At 32.8% G+C, this 16,873-nt stretch overlaps 2 protein-coding genes and 1 non-coding gene across 3 annotated transcripts; 2 read left to right on the forward strand and 1 right to left on the reverse strand.

The window, feature by feature from the left end:
* The first annotated feature begins 3,666 nt into the window (after positions 1-3,666).
* LOC137830303 (pyruvate kinase 1, cytosolic) lies at positions 3,667-12,383 on the forward strand. The gene is made up of 16 exons (XM_068637566.1): positions 3,667-4,034; positions 4,115-4,211; positions 4,352-4,449; positions 4,795-4,950; positions 5,284-5,361; positions 5,647-5,778; positions 6,539-6,619; positions 6,728-6,799; positions 6,932-7,021; positions 7,630-7,774; positions 8,173-8,261; positions 10,523-10,618; positions 10,744-10,811; positions 11,022-11,121; positions 11,572-11,631; positions 11,926-12,383. Exons 1-16 carry the CDS (start codon positions 3,966-3,968, stop codon positions 12,076-12,078), a joined length of 1,584 nt encoding a protein of 527 aa, XP_068493667.1. The 5' UTR covers positions 3,667-3,965; the 3' UTR covers positions 12,079-12,383.
* Positions 12,384-13,579: 1,196 nt separating this feature from the next.
* On the forward strand, positions 13,580-13,652 carry TRNAR-UCU (transfer RNA arginine (anticodon UCU)). Its single transcript has one exon. It is a non-coding gene; the product is annotated as a tRNA-Arg (tRNA).
* A 213-nt stretch (positions 13,653-13,865) lies between these two features.
* On the reverse strand, positions 13,866-16,031 carry LOC137830304 (uncharacterized). Its single transcript, XM_068637567.1, has 2 exons — positions 15,516-16,031; positions 13,866-15,422 (listed from the first exon to the last, which is right to left on the reverse strand). Exons 1-2 carry the CDS (start codon positions 15,547-15,549, stop codon positions 14,035-14,037), a joined length of 1,422 nt encoding a protein of 473 aa, XP_068493668.1. The 5' UTR covers positions 15,550-16,031; the 3' UTR covers positions 13,866-14,034.
* Positions 16,032-16,873: the final 842 nt, after the last annotated feature.

Below are 16,873 nucleotides of genomic sequence, written 5' to 3' on the forward strand. Positions count from 1 at the left end.
ACAGATAAAATGCATGACAACAAAATACATAAAATCGATGACCATAAAGGATACTTTATACTTTCAATTGTGAGGGGCATATAATAATATACCCACACAATCTTAAAGTCTTTATTTTCACGGTAGTAGCCTGAAAATTAGAGAGACATGAAACAACATGTTTGGTAAAAAAGTATATAAAAGAAGTCGTTAAGCAAAAAAAATATCTTTTGTTATACCTCACTTCCATTTAATATCTAAATATTTTCTAAATGAGCAGTCAAAATAACTCTTGGATTCACTTCTTTTAAAATAAGTAATTGATTTTTTAGAAAGCATAATATCCTCAATTGTTATTATATATGGATAATTATAATTGAGGCTAGTATCTACAAAATTTAGGTATAAAATAAATCAATAAAGAAAAAAATTGATCTTTATGGTAGTGATAAGGAAAGATAAGTCATAAATAAATTAATCACTTTCTCAAATGAAACTTGTAAAGGTAATGCACTAACGACATATTATTTAGACAATTGTAGCTATAAAATAGTCTTGAATTGCATCCCTAATATACCATTTTCAAATGAAGTATTTGATTGTCTATAAAATAATATTGAATTGCATCCCTAATATACCATCTTCAAATGAAGCATTTGATATAGGCCATTGTTAAATTAACTTCTTAACAATAACTTGGACATGTCCACCTAAATTTTTGTTAAAAAGTCAAAGGAGATAACCTGCTTAAAAGTTGGAAAATGTATAAGTTAATTTTAATTCATGAGTTATGATTATAGCAAGCCCAATACTAAACTCACCATTATAGACAACAAAACAACCACGACATGCATATCCAATCATTTATAAAATATGTAAATAATCCTCTAATCTCAACTTTTAAAGCTTTGAGTCTTCCTCGCCATCCTTCCTTAGAATCTTTCTCTTAATTTTTTCTTCTCTTTGTTTGTCATGCTTATTGTCTTTATTCCATTATGTTTCTTTTCTCTTCCCTCCACATACTATTATTCATTTTATTTATATTATAGATGGCAGATAACTGAGTCATGACTAAAATGATCTACGTGTTAGGAGATTGACGAATAAAGTAATTTTAGCTTGTGCTTTAAGAGATATCTTTAGTTAAATAGAGGCAACAAATATTTTTCTACAATCATAAAAACACACTAGTAGTACAATATTAACTTAGCTTATGCGTGTGTCGCTTTATCTTGTAAGCATGTCTTCATCATAAGTGTTTTATTAGATGTAAAGAAAAATTGCGTTGTGTTGTACAGTTCGATAGACAAAACACTTGGTCTTACAGTATTTGTTGTCAAAACCATTCGTCTTATAGATGGTGCATGATTCATGTTATATGTTTTGTAGTTTTTAACATTTAATCAAAATTACAGGGTATTGTGTTTTTCCTTAATAATTAATAAATAACCGAAACTTTGAAAATGATGTGAAGTTTGTGTGGTTTTATGAATAAACAAATATTATGAATGCAAATTGAATCACCAAAGATAAAATATGTATGATCAAATTTGTTTGGGTGATAAATTTGTTTATATGTACTTTTCTCTTTTAGTTGGTATTCCATGTGATACATCTTTCATAAACCACTTATTTAAATATATATATATATAATTCATAAGTTTTACTTAATGAATTCATCAACTTGAATAAATTATTTCATTTTTCATTAATATCGTTTTATTTTAATGTGAAAATAAAGACTACTCACTAAATTGTATATCGTAATCAATTTTTTATTGAAGCTTTTATGATATCATCTACTACCATGAGAGACATTATTTTGAAAAGAAATAAAATATTTGAACTTTTTTTAGAAAATACATCCTCAGTAGCTGATTCTATTGACAAGGGTGTAATAATGAACTACATGAATTAGTTCAACCAAAAACCAACTGATTTTTTTTAATATCTATTTCATTTTAACAAGATAACTAGTCTTTGAACTATGTATCCAATAGAATTTTGGAAAAATCAATTCACAGCAGGTTTCCAGATTTTTTTTTTCTAGAAAATAAAATTAATAAAAAAGTCAATACAATATTATTTGGAGTTTTTTTCCTTAAACATAAAAAAGTTTAAGAAAATGTATTTTTTTTCCAAAAAACTTGTCGTTTTTAAAGAATGTTATTGAACCTTAATTCTAAATATTACGACACCTATCACTTCTATGCGTATTTTGAATTTTAAAAATGTAAATAATGTTTTTATTTTTAGATTTATTATTATTATATTGTGATATTATATCTCTCTAAGGTTGTTTTATATATTATTTAATTATTATTGTTTTATTAATAGTGATTCAGTTATAGTTTAACAAAACCAATACCTTGATAGATTCAATGACAATTTTTATTTTAGAAATAATTATTAACTCATGTCTGTTTTAATAGATAAGGAGGGGGCTTTATATCCCTATTAAATATTACGATGAATTTATAAAACATGGGGAAAACAATAAGGAGATGAAATTGTATTTATAATAGATTTTTAAATTTTGTTGAGAAATGTGATGTTTAACATTTGTCATTTTTTCAAGGTTAATAACATATCAGGTTTAGAATGTGACTAATTTGTGTGAGTAATTTATTATTAAATAAAAATTAATTTTAGAAATAAAATATAATTAATCACTATATTAATTAAATTAGATACTAATTTAAAATTTAAAAAATTATTTATATATAAAATAGTTTTTATTATTAATAAAATTTTATAAAATAGTTTTTAAATTAGTTATCAAAATTTTATCTCCTAACATTTTAAATTTTAAATTAATTTCCAAAAAATTAATAAAAAATAATTTAAAATATAAGATAGTAAGTAATTAAAATCTTTACTATATATAAATTTTAAAATTATTTTATATATTTTTATTAATAATAAAAATTAATTTAAATATCAATAATTTATTTAGTTAATAAAATATTTATAATTTAATTAAATAATAACTAATTATTTTGTTTTTTAAAATTATTTTTTATTTGATGTTTTTTTTAAGTGTATATAAATATTTGTAGTAAGATTTAAACTGAGAGATAACACTTTTAATTTTTAATATATTTGTAATAAAGAACGTACCGGAATACCAATAAATTACATTAAAATTTATTTATTATGTAATTTTTTTTATAATGACTAATTTTAATAATTTATGTAATATAATCATAAGTTTGGAGCAGGGGAAAAACAAATTTTGCTCCAAAAAAAAGTAGATATTTAAATCATTTGTACTTATTTTTTTTTAACTCTTAAAGAAGTGTTGGTAAGTCGATGGTAACATTGACAGTAAAGTAACTGAAAAAGGTAGCTAACGTAGCACGCTACACCACCATGCGTTCCTCGCCGTCTGCAGTGGCGTCACCTAACTACTCCACCACCGTGTCACGTGCCTTCACATTGACGCAGCCTCAAGCACCACGTGCCTCACCCGTTAACCATTGCTTTCACCTAATATGCTCCCAACCTAGCAGCACTCATTCTCATCTAAAAAAAACAAACACAAATAAAATAAATAAATTAATTAGAAAAAAACAACCTAAGACCGTAGTCATCGCAAGAAAAGCACGGTTCTTGTACGCGGTGGGCCCCTTCCGACAGCTGGCATCTCTCCACGTGTCAATTTCCCCCCTTTTTTTATCACCACACACTGTGAAACATAAAACACGAAACAAAACACTCTCACACCACCCTAATTCCGAGAGTTGAAAATCAAAGAAAGCAAGGAAGAGTGAGAGAACAATATATTTAAGACGGAACAAAGACAAAAGCATATTCTTCCAAACTATTCATTCTTTCCTTTTTTTTTTCTAGAACAACGTTCGGTTTGGTCTGGTCTTCCAGGGAAAACCACCGCCACTGTTCAATCCTCGAACTGTATTCCTCGCGTTCTCGTTTTCTTTAGGTTTTCTTGCGGTTCAAGATTGTTCATCGATCGATCTTCAAACATGCCTTCTAGTCACTTGCTTCTCGAGGAACCCATTAGGATGGTCTCCATCCTTGAGCCATCCAAGCAAGTTAGTTTTTCTTCACCTTTTCCTTTTCAATTTTTGGATCTATTTTATAAATCTTATAAAAATGTTACTTTTTTTTACAGAGTTTTTTCCCCGCAATGACAAAGATCGTTGGTACTCTGGGTCCTAAATCCAGATCCGTTGAAACTATTTCTAGTTGTCTTAAAGCTGGCATGTCTGGTATGTTTTGTCACACCTTTTCCCTTTTTTTTTTCTCAGATTGTGAAGGTATTAGGTTTTGCTGAAAAACTGGTGGAGGGTTGTGTGGTTTTTTCTGTTTTTTTTATGGATGGTCTGATATTTATTGTTGTTGAGTGCAGTGGCTCGATTTGACTTTTCTTGGCATGATCCTGAGTATCATCAGGAGACTTTGGAAAATTTGAAGGTTGCTATCAAGAGTACTAAGAAGCTCTGTGCTGTGAGTTTTCTTCCTTATCTGTTGTTTCTTACAGTGGCTTTTGTTACCTTGGTGTTAGAGAGCGGGGGCTTCAGTTTGTTTCATGGGGAAAATGTGACTGAAAGAGGGCTATGCCGACAAATCAGTTTTTCATTTTTTCCCCTTTTGATAGTTGGTTGCTTTGGTTAAAAGAATAGAAACTCAAACCTACTTTTGTGTATATCTTTACTGTCTGATTTGTCAAGGTGCAGTGGAGCTTTTATAGTAACTGCTTCAGGAATCTTTGGTTTCTGTGTTCTTGTATTTTTTTTTTCCATTTCTGTTGGGGTTTATGTTTGCTGAGAGTTTGTTATTTGATTTTGACAGGTCATGCTGGACACGGTGGGTGCAGAGATGCAGGTTGTTAACAAAAGTGAGAAAGCTATCTCTCTTGAGGCAAATGGTCAGGTTGTTCTAACTCCTGATCGGGGACACGAAGCTTCTTCTGAAATATTGCCAATCAATTTTGATGGGTTGGCTAAGGTATGTTGATATTTTGTGTTGTCGTTATATGATGCGGCTTTCTCTCACGTGAATTTTTTCCACGTAATAGTAACTCAAATGGTTTCTTCTAACTAACTTTGTACACTTTTACTGCCTGTGCTTCATGCTTCGATTCAGTTTCTTTTTCCCTTCTAATTTGACTTCCTTGAATTAGCTATAAATTTTATCTTTGTTCAATTTAACTTTTGCCTAGATCTTTGTAATAGTTAACTTTGATTTTTCTGTTTCCTACTTGTAAATTTTCTGTGACTTATAATTTGTTTTGTGTTGGCAATGAACCTTAGTGTTTATCTTTATTCTTATTGTTTATAGGCTGTGAAGAAGGGAGACACCATTTTTATTGGTCAATACTTGTTCACAGGAAGTGAAACTACTTCTGTCTGGCTAGAGGTAATATTTTGAACCCAGATGCAAAATTTATTCTAATAGGTCCCTTGTTATTGTTGTTATTTCAGTGTTCTCTAATATCTATTCAAATGATTTACATCGGTCCTTTTCATTTGGGTTATGAGTTTTAATTTTATATATTTTAAAATATGCACCAGCCATTTATTTTAGTCCATAATGTTATTTCTTGTACTTGAAATTTACTGAATTGATGTGTTCTTAATCTAAGTGTGACCTTAGGCATAAAAAGGAATATTCAACCTTCTATATGTATGATGTTTTCTGCAGGTAACTGAAGTCAAAGAGCAAGATGTTGTTTGCATTATAAAGAATTCAGCTACATTGGCTGGGGCACTGTTCACTTTGCATGCCTCTCAAATTCATATTGATTTGCCTACTCTCACTGAGAAAGACAAGGAGGTAAGTTATGGTTTTGATTGGAATGTTTGAATAATTTACTTTTCATTGCGCATGCAGTGTTTGTCTTTGCCTAGGAAATGGATCTCCTTAGTTTTGAACCATGAAGCATGGACAAAGACACCAGACAACGCAACACCTATAATTTTAAAAATATAGGATACGGCAAACAGTTGTGTGTGCATATAGATATATATTGAACATTATTATGAATTATTTAAATTGACAATCAAGATTATATTCAAAATCATCAATAAAATGGTTAGTCAAATATAGCAATCTGAACACATTATTTCCAAGTTCTAAAACGGATCCAATCCATCCATCTAAAATTCAATAAGTGAAAAGAATCTAATTCAGTTAAGACATTTCACCCCTTGTTGATCACCATCATTGAAAAAACACTCTCTAAGTTAGATTAAGCTGAATACAAATTTAAGTAGAGAAGAGGAAACACAAAATGTAAATGTGAAATAGATGGTTTGTTAGTTTAAAAGAGAGATAGAAACTTACACCATCAGTTTCTTACTTTGTAACTTCTTAAAAAAGTCACTGTTTGCCCTCCTTAATGTTGTATTGAACCATGTTTAATGAGTCTCGAAGCCATGAAAAACATTTTTTAAATTCAACATGTATCGTATGGGTTTTGTATGCGTGTTGGTGATAGACACATGTCAAACTTGAAGACACGATGTTATAGAGCCATACTCGAGCTTCTTAGGTTTCGGGTTTATTTTTCTTTATTTTGTTTGTTTGTTTTCAGGTTATAAGCACATGGGGAGTTAAAAACAAAATTGATTTTCTGTCATTGTCATATACTCGACATGCTGAAGATGTTCGCCAGGTAATGAGTTCAAAATCCTTCAATTTGATCAAAGTCAAATTCATTTTTGGTATTTAAATATTTTATTTTCAGGCTTTCTGTTAATGAAATTTTATGTCTGTTATGCAGGCACGTGAATTCCTTTCAAAATTAGGTGATATCAGTCAGACTCAAATTTTTGCAAAGATTGAAAATGTTGAGGTGAGTTTGCATATATATATTGGCAGTGTACTGTAATGTACTGTGACAATTTCATTTTTTGCGGAAGTTATATTATTATTGGCTTTGTCAATTCGTTTATATATGAACATCTGCATCTGTCTTGTTTCTTAGGGATTGACCCATTTTGATGAGATTTTACAAGAAGCTGACGGAATTATCCTTTCCCGTGGAAATTTGGGTATTGATCTTCCACCAGAGAAGGTAAATTTCTTTTTAAAAATTTGTTTTGTGGTTTTTTGTTGCAGTATCATGACAAAATAAGATTAGTTTTGGTTGGACTATATGTGTTAGAGATATATTCTCTGCAACTATATCTGTTGATTTATTGCGGTTGTGCAATACTACTGTAGTCTTCTCTGTGAAAGAGAACCTTTCCCTTTCTCAGTTAGTTGGGCTAGCTATTATTTCTGTTGTATATGTGCTTAGTCAGCACTTTGTATAGCTTGCACGAGATTCTTCACATGAGTCTATGTGAATGTACTCCCTCTCATGTTGAGAGAGTGAGAAATACAATTTCACTTTCAGATTTTCGTTTCAGTCTTTATGACTCCTTGATTGTAATACTTAAATATTTGCAAAGTTGTTCCAGAATCCAGATGTGACTATTGGAACTTTAAAATTTAATGAGCATGCTGTGAGGAAAATGTAATATGTTTTAGCTGAATCAGCTTAATGAATTGCTGCCTATGCTATTGGTCCTTAAGACAATTATATCTTTGTTACTATCCCCATTCAGTGGGCGCTGAATAGTTCTAAGACTGACTTGTGCATAGATATCTGTATTAATTATTTTCCATTTTCTTTTGTAGGTGTTTTTATTTCAAAAATCTGCCCTTTACAAGTGCAATATGGCTGGTAAGCCTGCTGTGCTTACACGTGTTGTGGATAGCATGACTGAAAACCTGAGACCAACTCGTGCTGAAGCCACTGATGTTGCCAATGCTGTTTTAGATGGTAAGTTTTCATATGATGCCACTTGTTACATTGGTAGCCACTAGTAACAAGCTGTTTGGATTGGATACTTAGTAGCGTATTCTCCTGTAACATTAGATACATTATCATTTCTCCTCCTTCATCAAAGACAGTTGGGACATATTTCTCTTTTCTTGCATATTCAGTTGCTTTTCAATTTACAATGATGTCATTTCTCTATGTTAGTTCTATTCTAGTGCTTAAAGCTGTTTGTTAATATTAGTTTGCTTCTTAATTGATAAGATCTTCTGCATGTATTTAACCAAGTCCCATCCCCTTGCCCTTTCTGAATGGTTGTTTCTTTTATAAGTGCTTCTTCACTGTGTTTAAGTTAGAACTATTTGATGTGTTTGTACATGAAACTGTTAACAAATTTACAGGAAGTGATGCTATACTTCTGGGTGCTGAGACTTTACGTGGATTGTATCCTGTTGAGACTATTTCTACCGTTGGTAGAATTTGTTCCGAGGTAAGTTTATTTCACATCTCATTAATTTTGTTCAATACATTATATTTGTTTGAAACTATTGATGTGTTGACCAAAATACTTTCTCCATATGTTTGACCTCTATTACCTTCGTGAATCCTGAATTTGGTTGATAGCTTTCTTGTAATTGATAGTGATCAACTCCTACAACTTGTAAGGTGTATTTGGGGAAAGGTTTAGGAAAAGGGGAGATCTAAGTCCAAGGCAGCAAGGGACTTGTTGTGACTTAAGCTAACTAATTTCCTATTTGGCAGGGAGTGCTGTTTGGGATTGGGGGTGATAGGATCTTGGGTATTATGAGGTAGGGGTGGTCATGAATTGGATTTTTTAAAATTCAATCTAGATCCAATCCAAAGCCAAATAAATTGATTGGATTTAAAATTCATATCCATTTTAACTAGATCAAATTTATTGGATTTTTTTAAATCCATTTAAAATGGATTAAATCTAGATTAAATCCACTTTGTTAATTAGATTAAATTTACTTTGTCAATTACATTAAATTCATTTTGATATGGACACAGGCTAACTTGGCTCGAACTGGGCCTAAGCCGACTCAACCTGGACGCAGAGTAACTTAGCTCGACATCGGCCCGGGCCCGCTCGGCTTGATATCAGCCTGGGCCTGCTCAACTCGACATCTGCCCGAGCCTGCTCAATTCGACGTTAGCCCGGGCCAGACGACTCGACATCGTCCTAGGCTTGGGCCCGCTCGACATCAGCCTGGGCCCAGTCGATGATCCGTTATCCGATATCTATAATGCTCGATGGAGTATATATGGGCTAGGTTCTTCCCCCTTAGTACCTAGCTTAAGAGTGGGTTCCCCAAGAGCTTGAGTACTTAACTATTGGTATTGGACCTGGTTGTTAGTGTCATGGAAAGGGCTACCATGGGGGTTTTGACCAACAAGGAGTTGGGTCAAGTGCTATATAGTAAAAGTTGTTGAATCTAGCACTTACCGCTAGGCTAAAAGCTGTAACTAATAGTCAAGGCACAACTCTTTCTATTTAAGAGCATCATAGTCCAAGCGCTATGATTTGATTGTGGCTTGGTCCACCTGACCTCCATCACGTGATAATTAATGCCACTTGCAACAATCTCCCCTCATCAATTGTCCCATTAGGAATCAAACTCTTCAATTGTGACCCCCATCACGGGATAATTAATGCCACTTGCAACAATCTCCCCTAATCAATTGTCCCACTAGGAATCAAACTCTTCAATTGTGACCCGACACAACTAGTGTGACCTTGGCTCTGATGCCATTTGTTGCACAAAACACTTACAATTAAGCCAAAAGTTATAGCTAATAGTCAAGGTGCAACTCTTTTTATTTAAGAGCATAGTAGGCCAAACGCCACGATTTGATTGTGACTTGGTCCACCTTCAATAAAATACTCCGAATGACATGAGTTCTTACATAAGATATTTTTTAATAAATATATTCATTTTCCTTGATAAACAAGCAAAACAGACTCAATTAAAGTCTTTTGTGTAGGTTGGTTGATGTGAACCGACAGAATATTAGTGTAGATTCATTGACTGTACATCATGTTAATGCACAAGTTTATCAATGATATGAATGTGGTTAATGGTTTAGTTACCCTTGGTCGTGTACTTGGTGCGTGCATAGTATGAAGAAGACAGATGCTGTGTACGCTACTTTTCTATCTGTATTCTGTCCAAAAAAAATGGTTGTGTATATTGTTAAAAATCCATTCATTTCCGGTTCCAATTCGAATTTTAAGGTGCTTTTGTATAAAGTCTTCAATTAAAGCATGAAAAGTATGTTATTATCAACGAGTAGTAGTAGAGGGTATCAAATATCAGTAGTTAGTGAGAACAATAAGTTAGAGGGTGGAAGGACAGGAGTAAAGCTTAACTTGGTGGGGGAGAAGAGAGTGGCATTCTGTTTTATACTGTTTTTGAGAACTGAGCATGAGCCCTGTTGTAGGAAAGGGAAACTGTCTGAGAAGCATTGACCCTTGGAGGTCAGATCTTTGTAGTTGTACTGTTCATTTATATTCAGAAACAAAATTGTTATTTTCTTTTTGTTTTCTATTCTGGATTCCTAATATCCTTTTTTTTCTGATTTTTCTTTTCTATCTTTTGGTATTTAACTCAGTGTGGCATTTATTCTGCAACCCATTGTTGGGAATTCCTTACAATCATACGAAATGTTCTCCTCTTTGAAATGTCTCAATTTTGGCTGAATTCTATCTTGTATTTTATGTCCTTGTAGGCTGAGAAAGTTTTCAATCAAGACCTTTATTTCAAGAAGACTGTCAAGTATGTTGGAGAACCCATGTCCCACTTGGAATCTATTGCATCCTCTGCGGTAGTTACATTTACTTTTTTCTCATTTCTTTTATAGTATGCTTGTTCTTTTACTTTATTTATATGGTGGTTGATTTGATTTCATCTTTGAAAGTAGATTTTTACATGATAATCTTTACTTGTTAGGTACGAGCTGCAATTAAAGTGAAGGCATCTATTATTATTTGTTTCACTTCATCTGGAAGGGCTGCAAGGTACTTGAGTTTCTTTGAGTAACTAGATATCATTGTTTTCATATTTAGTTTTTTTGGAAAACAAACTAGTTGCTCTAAATTGGGGGGTTAGACTTGGCTAACAAACACTATCATTAAAAAATGTTTGTATTAATTTCTCTCTGTCTTTCATTTTCATTTAACTTTTATCCACAAGACTGTCTATCTAAAAATGTAATATGTACCTGCCAGATTGATTGCTAAATATAGGCCAACAATGCCAGTTCTATCTGTCGTGATACCCCGCCTAAAGACAAATCAGCTAAAGTGGAGCTTTAGCGGAGCTTTTGAGGTTGAATTTTAATTTTGCGGCTTATTTCTATTAATTATCTGACTGTTATTGGGTTGAATGTGTACATATAAATACCTGGGGTGCCAAGAAATGCTAATTAAATTGTGATTTAGGAACAATTTATTCTGTTTTTATTTTGTCATTTCCGAGTTCAACTGCCAACATCATTCTTCGTAAGATTTTACATCTAATGCAACTGAATATTTTTTAAAATAATATTTGTTATAATATAGTTTAAATTATTGTTAAGTATTCTCCGCATATCATAGTTGTTTTATCCTGTGTAAAGTAAATACATACAAGCATTTATTATATTGGTCATTGGAAGTTTTACTATACTCTTGGATATGGGCACCCCCATTACCATTTTCTAGGAAATTTGATTCACCAGAACGCATTGGGTTTACATTTTCTAACTTTGTTTACCAAACTTATTCAATTTTGTGACAGGCAAGACAATCACTTCTTGTGAGGGGTCTCTTTCCTATGCTAGCAGATCCTCGACATCCTGTAAGTTGTTTTGGGATTTCTCCTCAATTATAGTTGTTTATTGAGTTCATAGGCATTGTTCTGTTGTGATTGTTTTTTGGGGTAGACATTAGATGCTCAATCTGAATATCAAAGTAGAGTGTACTTAGTCCAAGGTTTCAACAATAATCTTCTTCACTCCACATGGGATTTGTATTAATGATATGCTATGTGGTACAGTTTGACTGACATGTGTAAAATGTCCAATAATGTTATGCATCGTAAGTAACATGCACCCCATTATTGCATATGATGTATGATACTCTATGCTTGCAGGCTGAGTCAACAAGTGCAACAAATGAGTCTATACTTAAGGTTGCCCTTGATCATGGAAAAGCATTGGGAGTTATAAAGTCACACGACCGGGTAGTTGTTTGCCAGAAACTTGGTGATGCATCTGTGGTTAAGATTATTGAGCTTGAAGATTAAAGCGCATTCAACCAACTACAGATTTAGTGTTTTTTATTTATTTTACATCTTTCCCCAGTTTTACAAAGATGCAGGTCATTCTGCCACTAGTTAGAGGTTGTTATCTCTACTTGGTTTTGATAAAACGAATTTTGGATGCAAATTATTGCTGGCTGTAACATAAAAATCAAGGGAATGTGCCCTTGATGCCAATTTTTGGGTTTAGTATTCATACTAGAACGCAGCTCGAAATATCTTTATGCTCATGAACAAGAAGTACGTATTGAATGAACAGAGTTGAATCAAACTGACTTTCACGAATGAAAGTGTCTAGACTGTAATGATTCGTTAAGGTTTGCGAAGTATCGTTTTAACTATTTGGAGGAAAGTTTAGTGAATTAGCATAAAAGTAGTCGATTTGATCTTGGTTCATTGCTAACAGCATTTATACAAACTAATTATTTATGGTAACTTTTTATATGAAATTAATTGGAATATGATGCCAAGTGCAGCCTGGTAAAATCATTGGGCTTAAGTTGAGGAATTCAATATCACTAATGCTGTAAAGCGGTAAACAACCTCAATTAGCGATATGATGCAATTTGTGCAATGCATAAGTCTTCTGTTATGTTGCAAAGTAAAACGAAAGGAAAACATATGATAAGAACAAAAGTGGCACAGCAACATTTACAATATCTTATATTAACAATTGGGAAAATATCTGTTTGACACTATTTCTATATTCAACGGGTGGTGATACATTGACACCATCAAATAAAAAAAATGTGCGTTTCCTAAATATTATTACTTTAATTATATTTGTTTTATTTTTTAATTTAAATTTTTAATGTATTATTATATTATTAAGGCAGGTTGTTAAGTGAATGTTACATTTTGGATTATGGTCAACAAAACTTATTTATTTTTACATAATGAGAAAAGTTTTGTTGACCCCATGAATAATAAAAAACATACATTTGACTGTTTATAATAATATTTTTAAATTAAAAAATAAAATAAAAATAAATAAAATATTAATTTATTAAAGTGTGAAATGAATGTTTTTAAGGTTTTTATTCACCACTCTTGCATAATATATAATAATATATAGTATATAAGTTGTTAAGTGAATGTTATATTTTGGATTATGGTCAACAAAACTTTTTTCATATTTTACCAACATTTACATAGTGAGAAAAGTTCTGTTGACACCATAAATAATAAAAAACATACATTTGACTGTTTATGGTAATATTTTTAAATTAAAAATAAAATAAAAATAAATAAAATATTAATTTATTAAAGTGTGAAATCTAGTTTTTACGGTTGTATATGGAGTTGTAATTTGATGTGAAAGAAAATAATGTATAAAATTATAATTTGAATGTGAAAGAAAAATAAAGTGTGAAACTATCATCATCTTACCAATTGTTCTCTGAAGACTGCGTGCTACTGTTAAAATTGTCATGATCTAGTTGAGTTATTAAATAAAATAATCTTTTTGTTCCATAGTAAACAACAAGCGCCTGTGGCCTAATGGATAAGGCGCCTGACTTCTAATCAGGCGATTGTGGGTTCGAGTCCCATCGGGCGTGTTTTCCTTTTTTAATAACAAATCATTTTTTAAATTTGCTTATAAACACATCCCATGAAATTCATTTTTTTTATAACAAATTATTTTTTAAATTTGCTTATAAACATCCCATGAAATTCAATTTATATAATTGGTTAAATTCAAATTTAATGCTGCAAAACAATATATACATAAAGACATGATGCCGGGTCAAATGGCTTTACTTTTATCCAACTTGAAGAAGGAAGTGATAGATTATATTAAACATGGTTTATAACAAAAATACCAACTTAATAAGTACCCCAAAACGAGAACAGCTATTTGGCCTAATTCATCTACAATTTTTCTATGCCATAGTTTCATCTATCATCCAACTAACCCCAGCAAAATCATCACCCCTTGATCTAAGTGGAAGAATGTTGCTGTTGTTGATGCTTTTGTTGGTGTTGAAGACTCATCAGTTCAAACTCCTTCTGGCGAATGAGCAAAACCATTCTCTCATTCTCAAGCCTCCTTCGTTCATTTTCAAGTTTGGCTCTCTTCATTTCCCTCTCCTTCTTGCTGCTAAACCTTGCCCATTTCAACCTTTGCTTCTCCAACTCAAATGATTGACTCTGATAGCTTATTTGCTGCTCCTCCAACTGCAGTATCCTGCTCCTCATCCATTGCTTCTTGTCCCAAGCACTCCTACCCCCATCTTGGAACACACCACTCACCTCAGCACTCAGTTGCTGCATCATCAGTGGTGACACAGGAACTTCCCTCACTTTCCTTGCCCTCTTCCTCATTGACCTTCCATCATTATCATCCTCCATATTTTCATGTCCATGCCCCACATTACCCCTTGAACCACCTTCTCCTGAATCATCTTCCTCCTCATCCGAATCATCCTCAGAGTCTTCCTCCTCATCAGAATCATCATCATTCTCTTCCCCATTTCCCACTTTCAACATCCTCAAACCCTCCACCCCTGAAGCCCCCAAATTCTCCACCTCTGATGAATGAAAACAAGGTTGCTGTTGCTGTTGTTGCTGAGGCTGTTGTTGCTGAGGCTGCTGCTGATGTAGTTGAGCCTGAGACTGAGGCACGTCACCCCCAGTCTCTCCTTGCTGTGGAGGATTGTTATTCACATGACCACAACTATTATGGTAAGCACACATTTCCCTGAAGAACAAATGTTTGGAATTGAGCAACTTCTTTACCTCCTCTTTCATCTTTGGTGACAACTCCATCGTTTCCAACAAATTCTGATTCTCCACAACCCTGCAAGCAGTTCCCTTGCCAAGAATATCATTCACCCTCTTATACCTCTTGTTCAAGTCATTGAACTTGTCCTCACACTGTTGAGGAGAAACATAGGACCCTTTCTCCATCATAGCCCTGGACACCGACTTCCACTTCCCTTTCTTCTGCAACATACCCAAGGACTTCTTCTTATCAGTCCCTTCCGAGCCACCCTCATCACCAATGTAATAAACCGCCATTATCAAAAGCCTCACCATGGTGTCAGTCCACTTCATTCTCTGCCACAGCGAGACCTTCTTCTTGGGGTCCGAGGTGTCATCATCCTCATCACTGAGGCCACTATGCTGCTGTTGTTTGGTCTTGGCCGAAGAATAGGGAGGGTACCCTTGTTTGATGGATTGATTATGGTGTGGATGATGTGGATCAGTGTCATGGTGTGGAGCATAGGGAACCATTTGGGGGTGGTGTTGCAAGTGGTGAGGGTTTTGTTGTTGCTGCGGTTGCAGAGAGTTATCCACTCCTACCATCCCAGAGAACATTCCAGCGCCTAGTCCATTGGGTTCCATAAACAAGAAACACCAACTTTTCAAAACTCAACCAAACAAGCTAAAGCTACAAACTTTAGAAGAAAAACGCTTACCCTTAATCGAATAGTTGAAGAGAGGAAAGAGCATGGAAGAAGATGAAGATGGGTTGGTGGGGGAGAGTGAGAGGAAAGCAAAATGGCAGTTTAGTATGGGATTACATAGGAGTTGATGATAGATTGTGTTGTCGGGGAAAGAGAAGAGTAAAGATAATATAACAGAAAGTGTAACAAAAGGTTGGTTTTTGAAGCAACTGGTTTTGTTGACGAAGCAGTAGTGAGAAAATAAAACTGCCCATGGTTTTATAGTTGGGTTAGAGTGAGGGTTTAACCAACCCACAGGTTTTGTGCTCAAATTGGGGACTCACGCCATGCCACGCCGACTATGTGTGCGCCGTTTCAAAGCGCCAACAAAGATACCATAAACTAAAACCATGAAACCTTCCTATGTGCTCTCTCTCTCTCTCTCTCTCTCTCTCTCTCTCTCTCTCTCTCTCTCTCTCTCTCTCTCTCTCTCTCTCTCTCTCTCTCTCTCTCTCTCTCTCTCTCTCTCTCTCTCTCTCTCTCTCTCTCTTTAACTTTCATTTTAACCAAATAATTGGCTTTCATTTAATATAATTTATCCAATCTAATTAAATTTAGTTGACTTCAATTTAATTATTTAGATTAACGTTGAGTTAGATTAATCTTTGGATTCAATAATTTTAAAATATTAGCGTCTCTTAAGTTAAAATAAAATACATAAAAAAATAGGTAATGTATAAGTATCACTTATGAATCATTACCTTTTTTTATATAAAAATCCAATTTTAACCGGTCATTAAAAAATATTTTTTCATTAGTGATATTATAAAATATGAAATTACTTTTTATAGTGAAGTTTTGGGACAAATAATATTTTATTATTTATTTGTTATATACTTAGGTTGGGTTCATATAATTTAAAATTTAATGATTCGGATTTTCAATGCCGTTTAATATTTAAGTTTTTCTAAAGTTTTGTTATATAAAGGATTACCTAAATTGATTCTCAAATGACTTATATATGTTGTATTTATTTTTTAATATTTTTTCTTACTAGCTAATTCTAGAATGTTTAGAACGAAAGTAATTAGAAAATGCAAACATATTGAAAAATAATAAGGATTGGAAAATGAAAGTTCAACTTACAAATTCAAAATTCATGGTTCCTCGTATGATAGTCGTTTAAAGATTAAGATTTGGGTTTAAATAATTAATTGGTTTAATTAATTACTTTAATTAAACAATGGTCATTGAATCAGAAAAATATGAATCAAAACTATAATATCACTCAATTTATGATAATTTTAAGAATTGGTTTTCTATGGATGCATCATGAATAACACAAATGAGTGAGGAAAACGGAAAGAAAAATATGTAATTGAAAGAAAATG

Source organism: Phaseolus vulgaris, chromosome 7, assembly GCF_000499845.2.
Source record: "Phaseolus vulgaris cultivar G19833 chromosome 7, P. vulgaris v2.0, whole genome shotgun sequence".
Taxonomy (NCBI): Eukaryota; Viridiplantae; Streptophyta; class Magnoliopsida; order Fabales; family Fabaceae; genus Phaseolus; species Phaseolus vulgaris.